This window comes from Marmota flaviventris, chromosome 16 (assembly GCF_047511675.1).
Source record: "Marmota flaviventris isolate mMarFla1 chromosome 16, mMarFla1.hap1, whole genome shotgun sequence".
NCBI classification, from domain to species: domain Eukaryota; kingdom Metazoa; phylum Chordata; class Mammalia; order Rodentia; family Sciuridae; genus Marmota; species Marmota flaviventris.
Window position 1 is genome coordinate 5,478,585 of NC_092513.1, and position 24,456 is coordinate 5,503,040.

The window sequence follows — 24,456 nt, forward strand, 5'->3', positions numbered from 1 at the left end:
AAAATCATATTAAGCTGTGTATTAAGGAAATGCAGTAATTGTGCAAAACGTGGGCTCATGGAAATTGCATGGTCAAAATGGAAGAGGTGCCGTCTGTTCTTTTCTGGGTTTTCTCGAGGAGAGTAGTCAACTGGAGGAAGCTGACAAAGATGGGGAACCAGCAGGGTCATGACAAACGCCAGAGAGAAGGTGTGCCCCTCTTGGGCTCTGTGTTGTGGTTCACAGTGTGATAGCTACACAGACGTGTGCTCCGGCCTGTGGATCAACGCCTAAGGTCAGATCAGTGTTGGACGATCACAGGGAGCTACTGAGGACAACTAGAGGGGAGCTGCCTAGGTCACGTGAGCTGTGAGCTAGAAGAACTGCATGGGTGCCTGTAAGGAGGCTGTGGATAGTGACTCAGCCTGGAAATGGAAGGTCAACTGGCATCCAGCATGACTGGTGTACTACTTTGTTCAGTACTACAACAAAAAATCACTAGCATCTGTGGTTCTTTTTAACTCTACAATAGATTATTAAATTCTATGAATCTTTAGTGGCCTACATACATAAGAAATGGCAAATTGATACCACACCACATGTAGGTCATATATATCTATTGGCTCTGAAAGATGAAATAGTCTCTGGGAGTCAATCCAGTATTGGTGAGTGAACCAGTGTGTTCTTCCTGCCTAGGGGAAAAGAGCCCCCGACCCTTGATGTGCCTGTACAGTGGATAAATGACCACTAGGTGGTGGGAGAGTTAGATGGCGTTCTTGTGATCACCTTGTACAGTTACAGTAAGCCTCCCCCACAGCCTTCGCACACCCTCAGTGTCATGCTGACCACTGTGTTCTGGCTGTCCGTCTTTCCCAAATGCCCATATTGGAGATCTAATCACCAGTGTGAGGCTTTAGGTACTTGAGAGACTATTCAGTTATGAGGACAGATCCCTCGTGGTGGGGGTTTGTGCCTTGATGAAAGGTCTCAGCTGCTTTGGCTCTTCTTCCAAGCTGTGCAGGCACAGTGAGGAGCTCCACCTGTGAGCCAGGAAAGGGGCACTGACCAGACACAAGGCTGCGTGAGCCTTGATCTTGGACTTCCGGCCCCCACAACTGTGAGCTCCGTGTTTCTGTTGTTGATGAGCTGTGGCATGTAGCTGTAGCATCCTGAATAGATTAGGGTGTTTGCAGTGCTTTTATTTTTTTATCATGATTTTTGTTTCTGCTTCATTGGCTAAAATCATACAAAATTCTACCATTACATGAACCAAACATGGAATCATAGGTAATGAACTGTGTGGGCATAGACCAGGTCCTTATTCATTGAAATCAAGGTATTTCCTGATATTTGAGGGCTCGGGGTTTCAGAGGTCTTAGTCCATAGCAGGCCAGCTCCATTCCTCAGGACTTGAGGTGAGGCAGAACATAATGGCCGGAGAGCATAGTGGAGGGAAGAAGCTCACATCATATCAGGAAGCAGAGAGAGAGACTCTACTTGCCAAAAACAAATATATACCCAAAGCCACACCCCAGTTTCTACCTCCTCCAGCCACACCCTACCACTTCAATGACCACTCAGTTAATCCCTATCAGGGGATTAATTCACTGATTGGGTTAAGATTCTTATAACCTCATCAATCATTCCTCCTCTGAAACTTCATGCATCATCTCACATGTGAGCTTTTGGGGGACACCTCACATCCGAACCATAACAGTCCAGGACTGCATTTGGTACTGGCAGAGCCCCAAGGTCACAAAGGGCATCACATGGTAAGAAACGGTTCAGTGTGTGTGCATGTCCACCCTCTGGTCTCTCCCCTCTTCTACAGTTACCAGGATTTAATCTAATCTGATGATTTTATCTACTCCTAACCATTTCTCAAAGACTTCACTTCTAAACTCCATAGTCAGATTCAATTTCCATGCTCTTAATACTTCCAAGTGGGGTTTTAACTCCTGAGACCTGTAGGGGGTCACAAACCCCATTCAAACCATAGAAATAACTACAAATTCTGTGCTTATATCATATAATATATAATTTCATACATAATGTAATATATCAAATAATAATATAGATAATACTTAATCTATGTTTTTGTCATTTCAAAATCCATATATGGAGACTTTCACCCCCCTGAGATGGTGGGACCTCTGTGAGGTGATCATTTCAGGGGGACAGAGCCCTTGGAAATGGGGTTGTCCCATGACAAAAGAGCCCAAGGGAGACCACTTAGCCCTCTGCCATGTGAGGTTGGAGTGAGAAGACAGGAATCTATGAGAGCAGCCTCTCACTTCACTGATACCAAATTTGTAGTGCCTGGATCTTGACCTTGAAACCCCCAGCACTGTAAGAAATGAAATTCTGTGGATTATAACCACCTGGTTCATGGCATTTTGTTACAGTGGCTGTGCTGTAACAAACATGGGTGCATAGGAGCACTTTGAGCTCCTGTGGTCAGACGTGTTTTTAGGAGCCTGAAGGGTAAAGCCTAGACTGCCTGCCCAGATGGTGGGAAATTGGACTCGCAGGGCCTGTGAGGCCCAGAGGGCAGTTCAGATCTGTTATCAGAAACTGAAAGAAAGAGAATCCCTGGTCTATAGTGGCAGAAAGCTCAGGATAATCGTGTCTTGCCAGGATGCTGCCAACCAAGGTTGTGATCATGGACTGCACAGGAAGTCACTGCCCAGAAAGGTGCCAAAGAGTCAGCTGGGTTCTTCTTGCTGCTTATGGTACATGTGAGAGGGGACAAACAAATCAAAGGAAGAACAATTAGACTAAAAGTGTATTTGAACAAAATTGTTTTGAAGACACCCATCATCCATGGTAGTAAAGGTGTTTGCTGAAAGTATGACTTAGAGAAAAGACTGAATTTGTGGCTGTACAGGCTTTGCTAAGCCATTAGAAGCATCAAAGCGCACAGTATTTAGCAACAAAAATTGTGCTTTGAAGAGGTGAAATTGTGCCTCTACATCAAAGTAGCAGGCTTCCAGAAGGATGAAGGGCACAGACTTCTGGCCTTCACAGCAGGAGCCCAGAGAAAGGACCATTTCAAAGTGATTTATAGGGGTGGCTTCATTTAATGCAGCAAAACTCACTGAATCTCACGCAAGGCCTACAAGGTTCTTAAGAAAATCATTTCAGCAGAAATACTGTCAACTTGGATTGAAAGGGACAGAGAAGCAAAAGAAAAGGTTGTCAGAACCCCAAAATGAAGCAATCTGATAAAACTACTCAGCTGCATATATATTTTACGTTGCATGAGAGAACTCAGCAGATCTAGGAGCTACAGAAGGGTGATTCTTGGACCTTAAAACATACTCAAGAAAAATCAACATCTCCCCTCATGGATTTCAAAAGGATGGTAACCTAGTTACTCCTCTTTGCCTCTATTGTCCCTTTGAACCAGAATTTTAAACCTGCCCCCCCCCCACGATGTGCTGGGAATTTGGGGGCCAGAGATCTTGTCTCTGGTTTCCTGTGCCCACACATGGAGAGGAACTTCCCCCTGGGCTTTCAGAATCATCAAGGATCACACCCGGAAATCTCATCAAAGGGTTTTGATAATTTAGATGACAAGATTTCCAACTTCAAGCCAATGGGTTTTATATCACATTTTGGGCTTTGAGTCAATGTGTCACAGAATGATATTCATGGAAACCTTGGGCAAAGGCAAACGTATGATGAAGCACTGGCAGCCAGAGAAGAATGATGGGAATTCTCTTAGGACCCCAACATTTCTAACCCTGGTTGTACAAACTTTGGTCTTTCCCTTGGATACAGAATCTGTAGAAGTAATAGGTGATTTCTCCATGATCATGTTATGTTATATGACAAAAGTGATGTTGCACATGGAGTTAAAGTCCCTAATCAGTTGATTTTACATGAATCTAAAAGGAAACCATCTTAGTGGGTCTGGCCTAAATCAAATATTCCCACTTAAAAGAAGTTCTGAAAGCCAGGAATGGGAGAAATCAGAAAGATTCTGCACTGTAGCACCTGTTCTTGCTGGACACAGAGGAACAAACTGTCACATAGAAGACCTGGGCAGGGAGTTACAGGTGGTATTCTAGAGCTTAGGATCCTTCAGTTGGAAAGCGGCAAGAAAGCAGGAAGCCCTGTCCTATAACTCCAAAGTACTGAGTTCCCCCAGCACCATGAAGTCGAAGAAGCCCACCTGCTTACCTGAGAACCCAACCGAAGCTCACACCTTGACATTAAACTGTACAGCCCTAAGAAAGAACTCATCTGAGTCCCACCCAGACGTGTGACATGAGCAAGGGCATGATAACAAATGGCTGTTGTTTTAAGACAGTAATTTTGGGGTACTTTAGGACTCAGTCATAGAAACCAACATATTCCTATTGCAATGATGTGGATTTTTAATGATATAAGTGTCAATCTTAACATATTACATAAAACACTAATTTACTACTGATCATGAATATATTACTATTTCTAAATTTGGTAGTTTGTGAGCTGTGGCAAGAAATAATTATTCAAAAGCAAGGAAAAATAACTACTCCAACATCAGATGACCCTAAAAATTGAGTAACTACCACTATCTTCTAAGCCTAAGCATCAGTGATTTTTCATTGTGTTATTCCTATTTGCACTTTTGCTGTGTAAACAATTGAGCACTCAGAAGTTGATGCACACAGCTGAGTAAGATGGTTGCTTTTCCTAATGTGCTACTGAACCACACTCATTCAAATTCAACTCAGGGGTGTGACTCACTTCACAGAATCTTCATTTATATCTGGTATTCTGTTCTGCACCTCCCACCACACGCTTCCTCATTGACTTTAGTAATTACCCAATAAAACTTTTTCTTCTACAAAGCTGAATTCCTGCTAGCAGAGTGTTTTTCTCAGCACTTGTCTGTATTAGTTGGATCCTTGCTCTTCTGCAGGTGATGGGTTATGATTTCAGCCCTCAGTTTTTTTTTATATTTTCCTGTCAAGAACATGGTATAGCCTTCCATCTGGGCCTTGTGTACAAAGTTGGCATTCTGTCCTGGATAGTGCTTGCTTCTAATTTTGAAATAACTAAGTAAAACTCAATAAACTAAATTTGATGGACTTTAAACAAGAAAGAATTACAGATGATAACTTTAAATGTCAATGAGTTGGTTCACCATGTTCAGTGACACTTTGAGAATATGCACCAAGTATGCTGACAATAATATGCTCAAGTTTATCTTTGTAACCACTTCTCAGAACAAAACAGAATAAAGATGACCTTATGTTAGTTACAGAAAAGTAAACGAGCACATTTTCAAATTAGAATTCCTTATTTAAAGAATGAAAGAGAGAAGACGGGAAAAAACCATGAATCTTCTCAGTGCAATATTTCACAGAAATAATATTTATTCAACAATAATGGTTTTTCTCTAAAAAAAAAAAAAAGGTGAAGGCAAACACAACTACAACTCTGTGGTACTTCCTAAGGTCAAAAGGCAATGTATTTATTCTGCTTTTCTCCAAATAAAGAAAATTTTATGTACTAAAGAAGGCAGTGTGACCAAATATAGTGTTTTCTAAATTGTAAATTGATCTGGACATACGTCTATATACCTCAAAATTATGAATTGATGTGTCCTAATAAGATTAAGACCACTTTTTGGTGTAGGAAGTATTTCCTGATATCTGTCATATAGGAGCATCATACCAGATGGCACAGGTGTAAACTTCAAGTGTACACAAAGCATGCTGGGGAAATGCTGGACGTGTGTCATAGTTTGGCAGGTTTTCTTAAAGTACCTATAAAAACAGTATGGATAAGAGAAAATATCATTCTACTCAAACATATAAAATTTAAAATATGTGTTAATATGAAAACATTGTAGGTACAATAAATAGGGGAAAGATGAATCAGAGAACAGTTGGCAAGATAAACCTCAGGCAATAAGTAAATTTTTATTCTCCAAAGAATAAACGTTGAATAAGACAAAACAAAAGGATAAGCATCCTGTTAGAAAATGAGGCAAATGGAGTGAAAGATTGATTTTCAGAAAAAGAGCAAATGATCTAGGAAGCAAAAGTGCACATGATAATGTCAAATCACAATGCCATTGCCTGTTCATGTGCCCAGTTATTAACAAAGGGATGGGATGCCCAATTGGGAGGAGGCAGGGCGAGGTGAAAGCAAAATGCTGCTGGGAGGAAAAGGAAAGTATTCTGAAGGGCAGTAAAAAACTGGGCTGCAGAATTACAGAACAGAGAGCAGACCAAGATGGGTCTCACCTCATCCTCTAAGCTAGTAACCTCTGAGAGAATGGACTATGTGACGGGTGTGTTTGAAATAATGGGAAAAAGTGGAAAATGCTAAGTGGTTTGGCTCAGTGGTCCTAGGAGCACACATAGACTTCACTGTTAAGATGATGGGGTGGGTGAAATCTGGCCTAAAACTGTACCGAAACAAGTCACTAAGAGCATGTAGAAATCAACACACATGCCATCACCAATATACTGTAAATATATGGGATCCATATTTAGTATACAGCATCTGTTCAACACATAACACATGTGTAGAGGACAATGAAATTAAGATATCAATAGTAATTATTTTTAGGTTATGAGGGTTTCTTTATTCTTTTTTTCTGATTTCGGGTATATTTACATTGTTTTGTTAATAGATAGGAAATCAAGATCTAATTGGAGGTATTAAGTCTGAGAAAATAAGACTGTACATACTATTTTCTAAATTGAGATGATTAATACTCATTTATATTTTCAGGAAACAAGCGATCAATACAGTTTTAGTTATGCTGATAGCTAAGGGTATGTCATTGCTGTCTAATGATCTATCATCTCAGACTAAAAAAACCACTGTGAATTCACCACAGTAGACATTTTCCAGTTTGTCATCTGACATGCATTCAACCAAGTCCTGGGGGAAGAGTCCCTCGGTTAAGCCCTGCAGTGTGCAACCTCCCAGGACACTAGAGCCTCCGCACTTGCCTCCCACTTGATTCTGAGCGAACATACCCTTGAATTCACCTCCACACTGTAAAGACAGAAAGATGTTACCCTGGGCACATTTCACAGCCAGTCCAATGTGGATTGTCAGAGACTCCTGGTTGACAGCAGCTGTCCTCCCAAGTGGAGGTCCATTCCTATTTTTCCATTTCTGGCTGCCACTTCCCCTCCTTGCTGTGTGGACAGCAGCCCTACCTCTGCAGAAGGCTGGCCAGCCCATGCTCTGACCACCGGAGCTGCCAACCCTTGCTACTCATGGTGCCTCAGTCTCCTACTGTAGTTGTAAGGGAGTGTTTAAACAACAGTTCCCTTTACTATCTGCCTCTTCTGGAGGGTTGTGGGGAAAGAAGGTCCCTACATTTTTCCAGGGCTGTATTCTTGGCCCATGCCACTTCTTCAGGACCAGCAGCACAGCACCATGCATAATTCTGTTGTCTGTTACACCACCTCTGTCCCAGTCGCCTTCTCTCTCCCTCTCCGTCTACTGATTACACTTACCCACCTGGATGATCCAGGGAAGTCTCTCCACCTGGAAGGCCTTAATTTCATTGCACCCGTGAAGGTTTTTAGACACAGACTGTAATCTTCAAAGGCTCTCATAATTAACATGAGGACACCGAGGGAGAGGGCATTGCTCAATTTACCACAGTAGGTTTGATATTTCTCTTCTACTTTTTTTCTTATTTTATTAACTAATGAGCTCTTTGTCTGAAATTATGGGAAGACGAATTAGATAATCTTGAAGCTGGGTCGTATATAATGCCAATTGATAACGGTGCATCTGAACACATGTCCACCTCACGACTATTAAGTTCTCATTTATATAAAGAAATTATCAATTTTTTTTTGTTTTTTTTTTTTAAATTTTATTGTTTTACACAAATGGAGCACAGCTTTTCATTTCTCTGGTTGTACGTGATACAGAGTCACACCATTCGTGTAATCATACCCGTACATAGGGGTAATGATGTCCGTCTCATTCTACCATCTTCTTTCCCACACACTCCCCTTCTGCTCCATCCAGAGTTCCTCCATTCTTCCCTTGCCCCCTGACCATTAGGGAATTATTTTTTTTTAAATTAATTATTTTATCACTACAGAAATATCTACAAAATGGAAATGTGCTCTAAAGATCAATATAATTTACATTGATATAAATTGAATATGTGTTTGGAATTTTAAGGTGAATATGTGTTTAGAAGTTTAAAACTAATGCTCACTATTTTCCAGAAACAAAATTACAAATTAACTTTTAAAAACTTGTTTTGTTATTTAAAAATAAATCTATAATAAGATGATAAGAATTGTAAGAGCATGTGCTTAGGGCCAGCCAATTAGTTCTGCCCCTTTGTTATATGTAATGACTAGACTTTAGACATCTAATCCCTTTTCAAAAAAGTGGGGAAACATCACAGTGATGGGTAAAGTTTTGAGTACATGTGTCAGGAACTGAACAAACAGCCAATAGAAGGTGGCTGGTATCTCCTTGCAAGCAGGATCATAGCACCCTGAAACCTTGATAGTTAACACTCCTCACTTTCAAATGCAATGAGGCTATTAAGCTAAGGAAAGTGGTGAAAGTATATCATCTGCCAGGCACCATCCTCATTCCTTTCTTCCCTCTCTCCTCTATCTTCTTCTTTTTCACCTTTTTAGACTTTTCTTTCAGCCCAATCATACCATAAAAGAAAACACCTGTCAAAAGTATTTTAAATTTGAAATGTATTCTCGATGGACTTTTATTTTTGACATGGTTACTCCAATCCCTGAAAAAGTTTTATGTGTTTATAGACACATAGTTTAATGAATCACGTAACATTAAAGTCAATTCATTCTAGTGACTTGTTAGATCAAAACAATTGCATTAATTTAAACAACCTAGCTCCCTGTTTCTTCCCTGAAGAGCTCAGCATGTGGGGCCTTCGCTGCCTGCTGTGGTGGGCCCAAGCCACCCCGTGGACAAACATGAAGGCAGCTGGCTTCCTGTGATTTTTGGAAGGATCCATTGGGATGATATGCATGATCTCTCTGATTCTCGTTCTGCAGCCGCTGTAGTTCACATCCATCACTGAAACTACACACTATAGGTTTGCTCCATGGAGACAGAAAATTAGTATCTTGATTCGTTAGCACATGAAGTACAGAATCACCAGCTCCAGGGTCTGTGGTCTTTATTTACCGCAAGTTATCTTTTTGGATTTTGGCATCTTTATCAATGAAACCAAGTAGGGTACCTTTTAGAAGAACAATATGTCTAAATGAACCAAGTGTTGCCTACATGCATAAAACAGCCACTTAAATGAACCCTGGACCTGGAGTCCCAGTCCTAATAATAATCAGAGTGCAGACTCAAAGCAATTCAGGATCTCCTCATTGTAATTGCAGCATCTAATTGCACAAAATGAATAAATCATTGTGCAGCTGACCCAAGGCAGAGATGATAGCATAAAAATATACAGTAATTTTTTGGAATGAAAAAGGAATAGATAACTCGTGATATGGTTCACACCATGTGACAGGAAAAAAAAATGTCCCTATCTGCAGAATATAATTTTCACAAAAAATGTCTTTCTGTTTTCTTAAAATAATATCTTTTAAAATAGCAGGAATGCATGGTTGAGGAGGAATCTAATAATTGTATGTGAGATTAAACTCAAGTTCAAGAACAGAATGTCCCATATTTAAAAAGAAGAGTAAGATGTAACCTTACTTGAAAATGCTGAATATTTTTGATGATTACTGTAGTCACAGCATTTTGGGAACAGATATTGATTTTTCAAAACAAACATGAAAATAATACAGGGCATGAAGAGAAGATGTACAAACCTATTTTTGACCTCAAATTTCTTTAGCATTTTTCAAATAGAATGTCATGTCTTCTAATTAAGCAGCATAAGGGCCACATTAAGGTTAAAATACGGTGGCAGGGGAAAATTTTCCATTTATTTTAGGGAAAAAAAAAACAAACATTTGTTTTGGGAGCAATGCTGAGGCCTGATATACTTTATACTTTCTAACAATTTTGCTCCTATAATTAAAATACCACAGTTAAAAATAGCAATTAAAGCAAGATATACATTTTCAATCCAGTCTTGAAGTTTCAAAAGTGCATACTGAATTGATTACTTATCATTACCATCTCTGATGCTTCAGTTCTTTTCCTCCATCAACTTTGTCAGGAAAAGCTTGAAATTCCTTAGAAATCAAAGCTACTGTCAGATCTAGTGAAAGGGTAGCACTTCATATACATGGTGCTGCCTCAAGAATTTCCACTGAGGTACGTGGCCTGCCAGCAAGCCTGCATTAAGCACCTAATGAAGCAGCACAGGGATTTGTCATTTGGTCTTAGAAGAGGAGGTAAATGATGCTCAGGTAAGTTAATTAAAGAGAGAAAGCTCAGTTCCTAACAAGGGCGGTGGAGGAAACCACCCGGGGTCACCTGTGGGGCAGCGGGGATGAGGTGCATGTGCTGTACTGGTGCTGGTGACATCTGAGCTTTGGAGGCACAGGTAGGCCTGGGACAGTCAGCGGCTGTGAGCATAGAAGCCGCTGTGAGCTAAGGACTTGGAATTAAGTCTACAAGGAAGGAACTGGAGTATCTCTAGCAGTGAGGAATCACGGTCTGGTTGAGACTGTCCAGTGGCCAAGCTCCCAGTGGCCCGTGTCTCCAAAGACCCTGTGCAGAGGGTGAGGTGGCCATGCTCTGTGGCAGCAGTGGAGATTCTAACAAGAGCCTGGGGTTGAGGCACAAGTGATGGCCAGTTTGCCCAAGGCTGTCCAGGAAGAAAGGACTCAGGAAAATCCTGAGCCTGCAGGGCTGGGGGGAGGCCGGACCCTGTACTCTGTGTGGGGGAAGAATCAAGGTGGACGAGGGCACTAAGAGGACTAGGGTGATAAGGATCCTCTGTGGCCCCAGTCAGCCCTGCTTCACTTGAGACAGTAACTAGAATTCCAAGTGGAGATGTTAAGAAGCCATTTGAATGATCAGGGCAAGTCTGGTTCTCAGACATGAGTCAGAGCCGGGTGTGAGCCCAGAGTCAAGGGCGTGGGCTCAGAGTGCAGCTGAGGGCATCACAAAAAGGACGAGGTGGGAGAAGAGAGGGAGCCAATGGTGGCTCTGGAAATCTGACTACAGACGTCTGCAGACACCAGCAACGTGGCCTCAGAAGGCAGAGAGCACACCTGAATTGATCAAAATTACCACGAATAAAATCAACGGGAGTTTAGATTTTGCTATGTAATATGAATTCACTACCTAACTGTATATAATGTTGACATGATTAAAACAATGGGAAGCTTTTTTCACATCTCTGGACCAAATATAGCAAGAGGCTCCATAGCATCTTAAGGTTCAGAAAGTTTTAATAAACGTAGACATGGGTCCAAGCTGTGTGCAGGGGTGCACGCCTTCAATCCCCAGTGACTCGGGAGGCAAGGCAGGAGGATCACAAGGTCAAGGCAAGCCTCAGCAACACAGCAAGGCCCTGAGAAACTTAGCGAGACCTTGTCTCTAAATAAAAGATAAAAAGATCTGGGGATGTGGCTCAGTGGCAAAGCACCCCTGGGTTTAATCTCCCATCACTTAAAAAAAAAATAAGAAGCAAATCCCAGAAATAAAGCAAAAAGCTGCAAATGTCCTCCAAACCACTTGCTTGTCCACCTGCTTCTTGACATGTTTGTGAGCACTGCCGCTCAGAGTACGACTGAGGAAAGAATGAAAATGAAGAAAGAAAAGAAGCAGAAGTCCCAAGGGAGTGGGGGTGGCACTGGGGTGTGGGCGGATGTGCGGTAAGTGTGCATGTGTGTGAAGGAGCGCGTGGCTGTGCCCACAGGCTGGCAGAGGTAGAAGACAGGATTATAAGGGAAGCAGGAAATGAGGGGGACTTGCAGGGAGAACGGTGGCATGGCCAGAGGGTCATTTGACCCTGGGACTTGTGCATGTTCAGATGATCAGTGGAATCATCGAAGCATATTATAAAATACCGCCTTTACTTGCAGATTTTCTTGATGCAGTATTATGATTTATTTGAACTAATCTACAGATGATAGTTTTACTAGTCACAAATACAGGTTTTTGAATTATCAGTGTTTCAGAGAGAAATCTACCCCTTTTACTTCAATTTTATTTTAATAGTTCTTGAATATTATTTAGTGAATTACTGGATTTATTTTAAAAACAGAGAATGGAATAATCCATATAGAATAAGCTTTAATGGCTTCAGCATTCAAGTAGCAACTATAAGTATAAAGCCCTTTAATTGTGGATTCAAAACAGTGCTTGCTAACAGATCAGACAGATCAGACACACAAAAGAATGATGCTGTACTCGTGGTGAGGTCTGTGGCATTGTAAGGCATGTATTTTATGAATCCTTATTTAACACACTCTGTAAAACTTCCTTAATTTTGTATGTTGGCTATCCATCTTTCTTTCTTCCTAATTAAAATGTGCTCAAAATTATTTCTGTTGTCTCCTGCTAAATAGTTTCTTTCTAAAGAGTCAGTAGGATGTGCATATAAACGTGGTTAGTCACAGGTGCCTGCAATCCTAATGAAGGATTGAAACACTGTCACTGAAATTTAGTGTGTGACCGCCACCTTGTGGTCAGAATGGGAACAGATGTAAGTTTAAAAAAAAAAGGAAAAAAAAAATAAAAACAAAAGGAAAAAATTAAAAATTAAAACAACCAAAGCCTAGAAACAATGAAATACATTTTAAGTTCTTTATTCTTGAATATAGCGAAGTATAGATGTCATGCAAAAATTACCATTTACAGACTCAAAAATCCCAAAGACAAAATTGGATTTCTTGGTTAACATTTGATATTCTTTTCCTGAAATGTTATGAGATTTTCCCCAATAATGAAACTACACAAGTGTTTTTATACATATACTTTTAATTCTGTGTATATATGTCTATATAAAAAATCTGAAAAGTGCTAAGTACAGTGTAATTGGAGTAATTTCTAGAAATCACTATTGCATTTTGACTTTCGTATTTTCAATAACATTTCCATAAGAGTTTTTATAGTTTTTCAAAAGTATGTTCTTATTTGTCACCCAAGTGTATGTCTTGTAATATCCTAGACTATTCTATATCTCCTTAAGAATTAAGGATTTTTTTTTTTGTTATGATTTTGAAACACAAGGGTGATACTTCCTGAAGTTTATTTTTTATTTATTTATTTATTTTTTTGTGAGCAAGTGAAATTAGAACTACTTGGATTAAATGTTAAACAAAGTTGAACAGGCTTTTTTGCTGTGCAACTTCTCTGACCACTTCAGTTTGCAGCTGACTCTAAGCAAGTCCCAAACCCTGTTTCTTGGTCTCACTTTCTCACAATATACTTATTCCCCTCTGGAGTTAAACCTTGTACTAAATTTTGTGTTTCCAAAGAACTTGTTATGAAATGTATGGATAACTATTCACTGGACACTTTGAATTGGAAAATTGCAGTTAAAATACCTATAAAAATAAAATCTGGATGTATGCAATTTCTAAAAATTGTGTTACTACAATTGTAAGAAAAATATTGTCACTTTAATTCATGCCTCAATTGTACAGGGTCACTCAACACTTTGAGAAAACATTCCTTTTATATTGGAGCCAGCAAACCAAGATGCATTCTCTTCTAAATACTGTTTATCATGTCTTTCCAAATGAGACATGAATATCTACCTGACAATTTGATGTTAAAGAATGCATATTATTTTGATGGTGAAACTGTTAAAAATTTGATTGTGAAACTGTTAAAAATGGAATATCAAAAGTAAATATCTTAAACAGTTAAGTCTTTCTCCCATTACATAGTACAACCCCATGCTGAAACTTACAATTATCAAGATATTTAGTAGGCATAAATTCTGTGTCCTTCTCCCCTTTTAGAATCAAACCATAGTATTTTATGCTGGGCAAGGTTGTGGCAGAGACATATACCCTCCAGGATATAAATGTACCTAAGCCCCACGGAATCTCTAGTTTCAGGGACACCCCAATCATATCTTTGAATTCTTCATCCTCATGCTGTGCTAACAAGGGTCTGTGAATGACAGTCCCTACTTCACAAGTTAAGAAATTCGGTGTCCAGTAAGTCACTTAAATTTTGTATCATTCATCTCCTCCGCATTGAAAAGTTTTATTTTATATTTGGTAAGTTTCATAGTAGAATAGTTCAAAAATAGCTAAACTCTATTTATCATATACACTGGGACAGTATCTGTTTTATGGTGTTTATGAGTTTATCACATTTAATTCTCATGATGACTCTATGTGGTAAAGATTGTCACCATCAGACAGATGTAAACTGGAACAAAAACATTTGAATATGCTTGCTCAGAGTCACACAACCAAGAAGTGCTGGGCCCATGCTTCAAAATGAGATGTTTTGACTCACAGCCTCTGTGCAACATTCTCCTCACACAGTTACCAACATGCCTCTGTGTGCATCTGTATAGCCACACTACGTTCTGGACATAATGCAATTTCTTGGGTAAGCATTACCTTCCCTTATTTGGCAGATGTGGTAACTGGGTAACTGAATGCTTAGCCAGCTCCAGACAAGGAGTTTGAAAACGCCCACAGCCACTGGTCAGTCTCAGAAGCCTGCTTTTGCTCAAGGAAGAAGCAAATACATAAGCATTCTTCCTGTTTGCAGCCAGAGTCACAAGGCTGAGCTTTATTTACAATTCCAGTTGATGGCACAGCCCAAACAGCACACTTTTCACTGTGCACATGGGCTGATTCATGAGGGAGACTCCTTTGGCAATGTTATGGGGTTCACTTTCTATTACGTGGTTATTTAAATCAAGAGCAATGGTATTTTATACGTATGCCATTCTCTTGACCAACTAGATTATTTCGCTGCATTTTAACAAATCAGTTTCTTTTTCTCTGCCCATGAAGTGGGGTTGTAGTAGGAGGGTCCCCACAGCTTATGCTCAGGAGGCCTTGAGACCAATATTCCTGTGAGCTTGAGTTGGTTACCAGAAAGTACCCTTTGAGTTCTTAAGCAGAAGAGAAATGAGAATCTTGAAGGAGCCACTGCCTATCTATATTTATCAGAGAAGTATCCAGATAATCTCACTACATTCAGAAACCAATATAAAATTATATTTTTGCTATTTATAAGATAAAAATTAATTTTTATTCAAAGTTATAGATGTTATAGATCTGGCTTTTAGCCATGCAGTGTTTAATTGCATTTTTGGGGTGTGTTTGTGTGTGACGGAGCATGCACGTATTTTGTTTGTCATTTGCCCAGTAAGTCTATAAATTATCAGAACTAAAGGAGAAAAGATATGAAGCATTGCCTAAAATAATGCAAAAAAAGAGTGATGATGATTTCCAATTAAACTGGCACGTTTGCAAAATTATTTAATGCCCAGAAGCATCAGGAATGTGATTTATTGGTATTCCTAGATTATCTATCGAATGTCAGTAAAACCACTAAAATTTGGTTACTGGTTCCAGCACATCAATTGACAGTTTCACAATTAATAAGAAACAGAAACAAGTAGGACCAATGTGGACTACTTGAAATTCAAATTTCAGTGCTCTTATCAACATACCATTGAACTTCACTTAATTCCAGAATATAGTAATGCTTTTATTTACACATTTAGAAGTATTAAGTTAACCCATTCTATTAGATAATTTTTATAATAATTTTCAATTCTTTATGGAAGATCAATAAATATTCATGTCTCTCTACAGGTATTCTTTATTTGTTGGATGACTAGCCTTCTGAAATCACTGCAGTGAATTAAGTCATGCTTTTTACAAAACCATTTTGCAGTTATTCAAACCAATTTGCAGAAAACTCCCTTATACTTTGTGTATAGATTTGGACATCATTTATTATCTGCTCAAGAGACCATATAAGTTCTACAAAAATGATTATGGTTGGCTACAGAAATTCAAATTTAGCTCCATAATAAAAAGCAGATTTTTGCAGTAATGTATTAGATGATTAAATTTCACATTATAGCAGTTTTTAATAGTGCTTAACAAGTCACTAACTCAATAAAATGTCAGGTATGAGACTGTTCTTTTCAAAATGACTGTATTCTCTACTTTTTCATATATATATGAAACAGACTAGGAAGTCTTTGCACCCTCTACCTGGAACTTAAAAGTCAATGGTGGGGGTGGGGGGTGGAGGTACTGTGCCTAAATCCAAGATAGCTATGTATTGCTTTTGACTTCTTGGGGTTTGAGAACTTTAAGAATTTCTCTAGAAAAAGTGTTAAAATATTTCAAGTTGCCTTATGCAAAATATTTTCCTGACCATTTTGAATCATATCTCAAATAGACTAACAAAGCTTATATTGTAAAACACAGGCACTAGTTTTGAAAATGAAAAAAAATGCCATTATGTATGACTGTAGTTTTAAGAAATCTTGATCCTTAAAAAGTCTTCACTGGGTTGGAGGGTTAGCTCAGTGTAGGGTACTTGCCTGAGGACTGATCCCATCACAGCAAAATAGATCAATAGGCTTTTATTGCTCATCCAACTAATCATCACAAATTACCCATTTTGTGTAGGCCATACATTTTTCCAGGATGTCTATATGTATAATAATTACAGAACTATTTAAAACCATAAAAATTACAACTCATGAGGTATGCAGTGATTACAGAGGTAAAAACAAGTTTGTTTTAAAGAACTCTGGACCTACTCTAATCTACAGTGCAGTGTTACTATAGAAATTGTTCTAAACGTGCCATTCTTCTAACCATAAAAAGGAACATTTTCTTAACATTAAAATCATATCTAACATTTTACCTTGCTGTATTGACTGTCCCATGTAATTATGGACCTAGTTTTCATGGAGTTTCAGTTATACTTCACAGTGCCTAAATATGCATAATAATTTGGAGATCATGGTCATTGTAGTCTGTCACTAGAATGTATAAAATACTTGCATAATGGGCTAGTTTTATTTTTTGTGTGTGTATATAAAATTTGAATTAATATATTGTTTCTGATGTTCAGGATTAATTTCCCCTTGATTCTGAGTATCCATGACTTACTTGTATTTTTTTTCATATGCCCAAGTGACTTCACAGGGATTGATTTGTGAATATTTTCTCATTATTATCTGATGCATATTTTTCAAAATATTTTAGTGTTGCAATTATGTAGTTTTATACAGCAAAACTAACTTTATGCATGTGGAATTTCTTTGTAAAGAATAATTCACGCCAGTAGTCAGTATACAGGTTTTGCTCAATTAATGTATGACTTAAAAACAAGCTAGAACCCTCTGTGGATGGTAGGATTCATGGCAGAGGTCTCATGCCATCTTATTATCTGAGCCCCCCAGAAAAAATATGCAAGAGACAATGAATGCTAAAGCCACACTTCTGAATATCACATGGCTGACTTTTTGCCTTGATCTATTGGCAAATTATCAATCTAATCTTTTTGTGTTTAGATTTTGCAGTGTGAGTGATTTATGACTGAGCTAAGATACAGCTCTCTTTCTTTTTCTTGTTCTTTGTTTTTAGCTCCTTGTGAAGGCAACACATTCTTCTGCCATAGTAACATGTGTATTAACAATACATTGGTCTGCAACGGACTCCAGAACTGTGTGTATCCTTGGGATGAAAATCACTGTAAAGGTAATGATTAGTTCTTGAAATATGCAAGGTCCCCTTCCTAAGGAATGGGAAGGAAGTTTGTATGCACTTGACTTAAAAATTGAGCATATAGTGGCTTCTATGAGCTTCATCTGTTTTATATAACCAATCTGTAAGCAATTTTCTTTACCTTGATTTGCACTGTATCCAGAGGTTTCCTAATTTTTGCATGTACACTGGAGGATAATTGATACTGGAATGGCCATTAAAGACATCTTGTTAGAGTCTGCAGAACCATGGGAATGATATGGATGCCTACAGCACAGCACATTTCTTCCCTAGTGTAACGGGTACCCCTTAAATCCATGGTGACACCTCTCATTTACTCCAGTTTGTCTTTGTTGCCCTTTGAGCTCATCTTCTAGTGATAAAATATGTTGCAGGGGCATTGATGCTTCCAATTGCTTTCAGCCACCTAATTCCACTTCTATTTTGCTACCAATATGTTTTTCTTTCTTTCCAATAAAAATAGTAACTAGTGTCCCTGAGCCCTTCTCTAGCCTATACACACAGATTTTTTTTTTTTTTTCATTTAAACAGAGTTACTTGGCTGGTTTGTGTGGCATTGATTAATTAAGTTCAAAGTGCCATATAAACTCTTTCACTCAAGGTCAATATTAAACAATTATCAAAGAAAAATAAACAGGCAAATAATTCTATTATGTTTATAAAAGTCCAATGTTATCTATCAAAAGGCTTTCTTCAAGCAGAAGTGTTGAGTAGCCATTGCTTGATTGAGTCATTTAGAATGGCAGGTCCATTAGAAAGAATGGTCTGGTATCAAGAGCTTCCATGGGGGTTGTTGGTGACAATTGTGGAAGAACCACTTGGGAGCAAATGAGAAGTTAAATATTGTTGGACCTGTCCTAATGCAGCACTGGAGACGAGTAGTAGTCACCATCAGCCTTCTGCCCAAGGTGGACTTGTGGCCATACCTGTAAAGAACATTGGAGCCAAGAGCATCGAGAGAATGTGTACCTGTGAGCATGGGGGAAAACCAAACCCCTTTCTCCAGATGAGGAAAACTTACTTTAAGTTTGCAGTTCATTCTCTTGTGATAGGAGAATGCACTTCTTTCTTATCATTTCAATCATTTCTAATTGATCAGGTCTGCTGTTAGGGCTTAGCCTACAATGTAGCCTAAAAGAATGTCCCACATGCCCTTGAAAGGAATGTGTCTTGTTGATATTGGGTGAATCTGAGATACTGCTATGTCTAATAGGCCTATTTCAGAGGTGTTTAAGATTTTTGTTTTCCTTTTGATTTTCTCGCCTCCGGTCCATTATTAAGAGAGAGTATTCAGTTCTTTAAGTTTCATTCTTGAATCCTCTGATTCTCGCTTCAACTCTGTAAAGCTTTTGATTCGTGCATTTTTTAGCTTGGTGGAAAGATCTGTAAAAATTTACAAGTATTTTGTCTCCTTGATGGATTTACCCTTTTATCAACATAAAATGATGATGTAATGTTAAGAAACTTTTTTTTTGTCTTAAAAATATACTTTGACATTGGTGTAACCACCCCAGCTTTCTTTGGACTGTAATTCTACCCTTTTAATTTCAGACTGTGTCTTTGCCTATAAAGCATTTAATCTGAAGGCAATAAATTGTTGGATCTTATTTTTTTTAATCCAGTCTAACAGTCTCTGCTTTTTTCTTTAGTCATTTAATCTATTCCCATTTCATCTTTGTTAATATAGTTTATGTATATTCACCATTATAGTTTTTGTTCTCTATATGTCTCTTTATCTTTAATTTCTTTATTTTTCTCTTCTTTGTAAGTTAACATACTCTACAGTAACATTTTAATTTTAAGTAGTTTTTCGAGGTATTCTTGATTTATTTTCTTAGTGGTGGCTTCAGGGTTTTTAGTATATAGCTTGATTTCTCAGGATATATTTAAGATTTATAACGAAAATTCTAGTGAGATATATAAAAACTACTCCTGTACAGTTCTATTCTCTCTTCCATTTTTCACATTTTCTCCATATTACATCTATATATATTAAATTCATTGCAGTAGTCATTAATTTATGTTATTTTTATATCTCATATTGGGAGAAGAAAGGACAGCAGATATAGATTAATGTAATTTGTTAGACAACTCCTTTAATCGAATGTTTCTGAACTCCTCATTTGTTTTCATAAATTTATATTGTCCTCTGGTATAATTTCCTTTCTCCCATAACAGTTTAGTTCCTACCAACCTTTTTTATCATTATTACCAAATACATTACATTTCCATAAGTTATAAGCTCAGCAATACCATTATATACCCTATAACCTTGCCTTTTTACAATTTTAAGTAAGGAATGTGGGTGAAATATGCAACTGAACTTCCATAATTATTTACATAATTTCCTTCATTGGATGTATTCATTTTCCTATTTAAGTTGCTGTGTTTAATTCTTTCATTTGGATTTGTTATTGTCTCAGGTCACATATTTTCAACTCAAAGAACCTCTCTCCATATATTTTTAAGGCAGCTCCTTCAGTGTTGACTTCCTTTTTCATTTTTGTTTACCTGGTATTCTTCATTTCATTTTGACAGTACTTGCCTTGGCAATTGGTCTTGGTCTGCGGTGTGTAGCTGTGGCGACCCTCTGTTGGTCTGCAGGACTTTATGTATGTCCCCACATGGCCTGCTGGCTTCCACTGGTGAATCGGATCGTGGCCTCTCGGGGCTGTTCTCCTGGGCTGCTTTGTGATCCCTTGTTCATTTCTATGTTTCAGTCTGACCTTGGTAACACTTTTGACATTGTCTGGGTGTGGTGCTCTTACGTTGTCCTGCTTGGACTGTGTTGAACCTGGATATGAGATCTCTTGTTGAGTTTCTGGAATTTCCGGATGGTTTTCTGGTGGGATGGTTTTCTGGTTTCTCTCTCCTCCCCTCTGTACGCCCATCACGTCAGCCTGGTTGAGTATTGGCTGCTTTTCTGACACTTAATTTCTCCTCATTCTTTTCCCCACTTCTTCAGATATTGTGATTTTGTTCCTCTGTGTTCCAGTGTGAACAGGGCTCTTCGGTTCCTCTCTGAAGCATCTCTGATTAGAGATGATGATTTGAGGGCCAAAAGAACTGGTCATGGTTCAAATGCACAGGAGTTCACTGTCCCTAAAGAAATCTAGCAGATATGTTCCAGGAAATGCCTCTGCATTCGCCACACACCATCGGGACATTTTACAGAGTTCCATTAAACAGAGTTTAAACCGTTGTCTCTTCGCCTCTATTTTTGTCAGTCATGGCTATTTAATTTGGGAAAGAGTCTTCGCAAGCCCTCATGCCACCATCCCCAAATGTCTGTCCTGAATTTGAAATGGATTATCCTTTGGTATCACAATATTACTGTTGTTTTAACTTTAGTTTCCCTGTCAAACATAAATACAAAATGATACGGATGCATTCATGTTCCTCATATGGGAGTTTTGAGCTTTCTCGTAACTAAGAAAGAAGTTAATTTGTAAAATCACCAGTTCATTCCTGATTGTCATGCTATTTTGACCTGGTACATATTTCTTCAGCATTATGTATATATGAATATGCATACATACATGCACATACGTGTACACACAGATGTTTATTGAAAGCAGAGATGCTGGGCAATGGGACAGTCATCTGTAAGGCTAGAAGATAGGGCCTTTTAACAAGTAAGAACTTTTGTCGAATTTAAAATATTTTCTTCTGCTGCTTTAAGCTTGCAAAATTTCGATGCTCAGCCTATCTCGTTTCTAAGTTTTCAGCACATGTTCTGACCGTGACATTAACGTGTGGTGGGTTGTCTCTCGTTGTCTGTCTGTCGTCTCCGCTCTCTCCTACCTGCAGAAAAGAGGAAAGCCAGCCTGCTGGACCAGCTCACCAACACCAGCGGGACTGTGATTGGCGTGACTTCCTGCATTGTGATCATCCTTATTATCATTTCTGTCATTGTACAGATCAAACAGCCCCGTAAAAAATACGTCCCAAGGAAGTCAGACTTTGAGCAGACTGCTTTCCAGGAGGTGTTTGAGCCTCCGCATTATGAGCTGTGCACCCTCAGAGGGACAGGGACGGCTGCCGACTTTGCAGACGTGGCAGATGACTTTGAGAACTACCATAAACTGCGGAGGTCATCTTCCAAATGCATTCACGACCATCACTGTGGATCCCAGCTGTCCAGCACGAAAGGCAGCCGCAGCAACCTCAGCACAAGAGAGGCTTCCATCCTGACAGACATGCCCGCCCAGCCGGTCAAGCCCCTCGGTCCTCCCGTGAGCAGAAGGAACATCCTCGTCATGAAACACAACTACTCCCAAGATGCCGACGCCTGTGACATCGACGAGATTGAGGAGGTGCCCACCACGAGCCACAGGCTGTCCAGACACGACAAAGCCGTCCAGCGGTCAGTATCTGTTGATTTTTTGATGATGCTATAATCCGAGGACTCTACCTGTCAGAGTGTGCTGTGCCAGTTTGTCTCCAGATTTCAGTCCCCCCCCACCCCCGCCCGAGTGAAGGCTTCAGCCAGGGTCTCAGCATCTCCCCCTCTTCCTTCTCAGGGCTGCCCACACTCTGTTGAAACCGCCACATGCAAAATATCTCGCACAGACCAAAGATAGAGCATTTCTATACATATATTTATTTTTCCAAAAATTCTGACATTAAATTAATAACAGCTTTATATCGCTGATTCATTTCCACATGGCCATGAATGTTACCCCCTGACAACATTTATATATTTTAAGATAAAATGATATTTGAAAACAATTGCCTTACCAAGATGGCTAACTCATCTTGTTGAATAATTTTAATGCACAAATAATATATTTTGCAATATTTTTACTTTTTGTATGAAAATGGAAAAAAGTTTCCTCGCATATATCTCATTATGCTTATATTACAAATGGCTCACAATAGCATGATATGCTAGAAGACGAAACACTGATGTTTATATGCAGCGAGAGTTAGTTAAAATATTTTATCATTGTCCTTTCTATACAAGTAATATATACCATATTATCTGTCTTCTATTGTCAGCCCTAAGATTAGCAAAAGTTATGGAGACAGAGAACCTAAAATTAGGAAATATTATTTTAAATTCCCACATCCAGTCTTCTTAAGCCATGTTCTGCATGTTTCCTAGCATTTAGTTTGTTCTATGAATTTACGCACCGTCTCCATTTGTTATACATTCTCAAAATATAAAATATTTTAGTTGGTTTAATACGTTTTTGCACGCTGATGTGAAACAAGAACTTCCATGGTTTTATGAGCTTTCGAAATGTTTTGCAGTAAATAGTTGAATGCGTATGTTTATTTTTGTGCGGATATTGCTTTGTTGAATGAAACAGCCGTAACCTTCCAGGTTCTGCCTCATTGGGTCTCTAAGCAAACATGACTCTGAGTACAACACAACTAGGGTCTAAAAAGAAAATTCAAGGTAAGCAAAAACCCTTGGTTCCTTTTCCCACTTTGTTGTATTCTGTTTTGTTTTGTTTCGTTGCTATCGTCTTGTAGTTTTTCAGGAATGTGATTGTTTTTTCATTATTTCTTGAGATGTGTGTTTCATGGCATTTCATAATTAGAAACATAATGGAGATCATGGAACAGTGCTGATGGAGGGATGATTCTTGGACAATTTAACTTTAAAATAAACGTTAGTGTTCTTACCAGTAAACATTGTCCTAAAATGTTGTTTAAAAGGATGTTGACAATTTTACATATTTTAAAGTAAAGATACTAAAAGCAATGAACTTTCTTTCAAGAAAAAAAAAAAAAAAAAAACAGAAGAAACTCAAGTTTTATGAAATAAAAAAATGTCATTTTTTTTAAACTGGAGTGAATATATAATACTAGTAATTACTCATATAACTTGACAATATTCTATTCATAACCAAAACACTAAGTATTTGGAGGTACTCATGACATTTTTGCACTCTTAGTTTTGCATGAATGTGTAGCTCAGCTCATCAAAATTAAATGCAGCATGCTATGTCAAATTTTATAAGATAAAACTTGAATCCTTGATAATGTAAATGGTTTCATTATTATAAGTTGTCTGTGTGCACATCTGTTTTGTCACCAGATATCACAGTGGCTCTATTTTTGAAACTTGCAAGAGTCTCTATCAATGTCCAGTTAAATTTGTTAAACAGCTAGTCTCCTCAGGACTCTTCCAGTTTATCCACCATTCCTGAATTAGATAAATGCATTTCCATGCTCTGTACTACCTTGATAAATTGGTGTATTTGCTTGCATTTTTCACTGGGAGAAAATGTTTTAACTGTGTTTTATTTTCAGAAAAGAACTATTTATACAAACATGGGGACTGTGAAAAGAAAATTCTATAGTGAATTGTGAAAAGTGGACCTATTTCTAAATTCATTCCACTGCCTTTATCCAAACTTAAGAATTACAGACATTTGTTATTTCTTCGGCAAGACATCCCCGCTGCACAATGATATGTTCATTTCGTAATTTGGTTGCTGGCCACCAAGTGCTCCTTAGTTTTTAAATACATTTTGAGATTTACTGGAAACTTGAAGAAGAAATTAGATCCTGATTAAGACGATCCCAACTTTATTTTTATTGTCAGTTTCACTTTTGTTTCTGTGTTGGTTCTGTCTTTGTTATGTAATTGTACATTGTGTGATGTGTGGAAAACACAACCTTGGACGAACCTTCGGTTACATGTAATTGTTTTCATTATATAGACTTCTTGAGAATAGTGCGTTCCTGAGTGGTTTTGAACATGCTACAGAGGAAAGTGAAAATGTGGACCATGGAAACACCAGCTAGAGGTTTTATGGACTACACACCTATTGTTTTATTATGATTAAATGCAGTAAAAAGTCATGAGTCCAATTACTAGATTGCAATAAGA

General features: G+C 38.4%; 1 protein-coding gene across 1 annotated transcript in view; it reads left to right on the plus strand.

Moving 5' to 3' along the window:
• Positions 1-23,900, plus strand: part of Neto1 (neuropilin and tolloid like 1) — a 101,274-nt gene extending 77,374 nt beyond the window's left edge. Inside the window, exons 8-11 of the mRNA XM_027935336.2 lie at positions 17,469-17,582; positions 21,420-21,975; positions 22,939-23,013; positions 23,874-23,900. Of these exons, the coding sequence (XP_027791137.1) occupies positions 17,469-17,582; positions 21,420-21,975; positions 22,939-22,999 (731 nt within the window). The 3' untranslated portion in view covers positions 23,000-23,013; positions 23,874-23,900. The remainder of the gene's footprint in view (positions 1-17,468; positions 17,583-21,419; positions 21,976-22,938; positions 23,014-23,873) is intronic.
• The last annotated feature ends 556 nt before the right edge of the window (positions 23,901-24,456 follow it).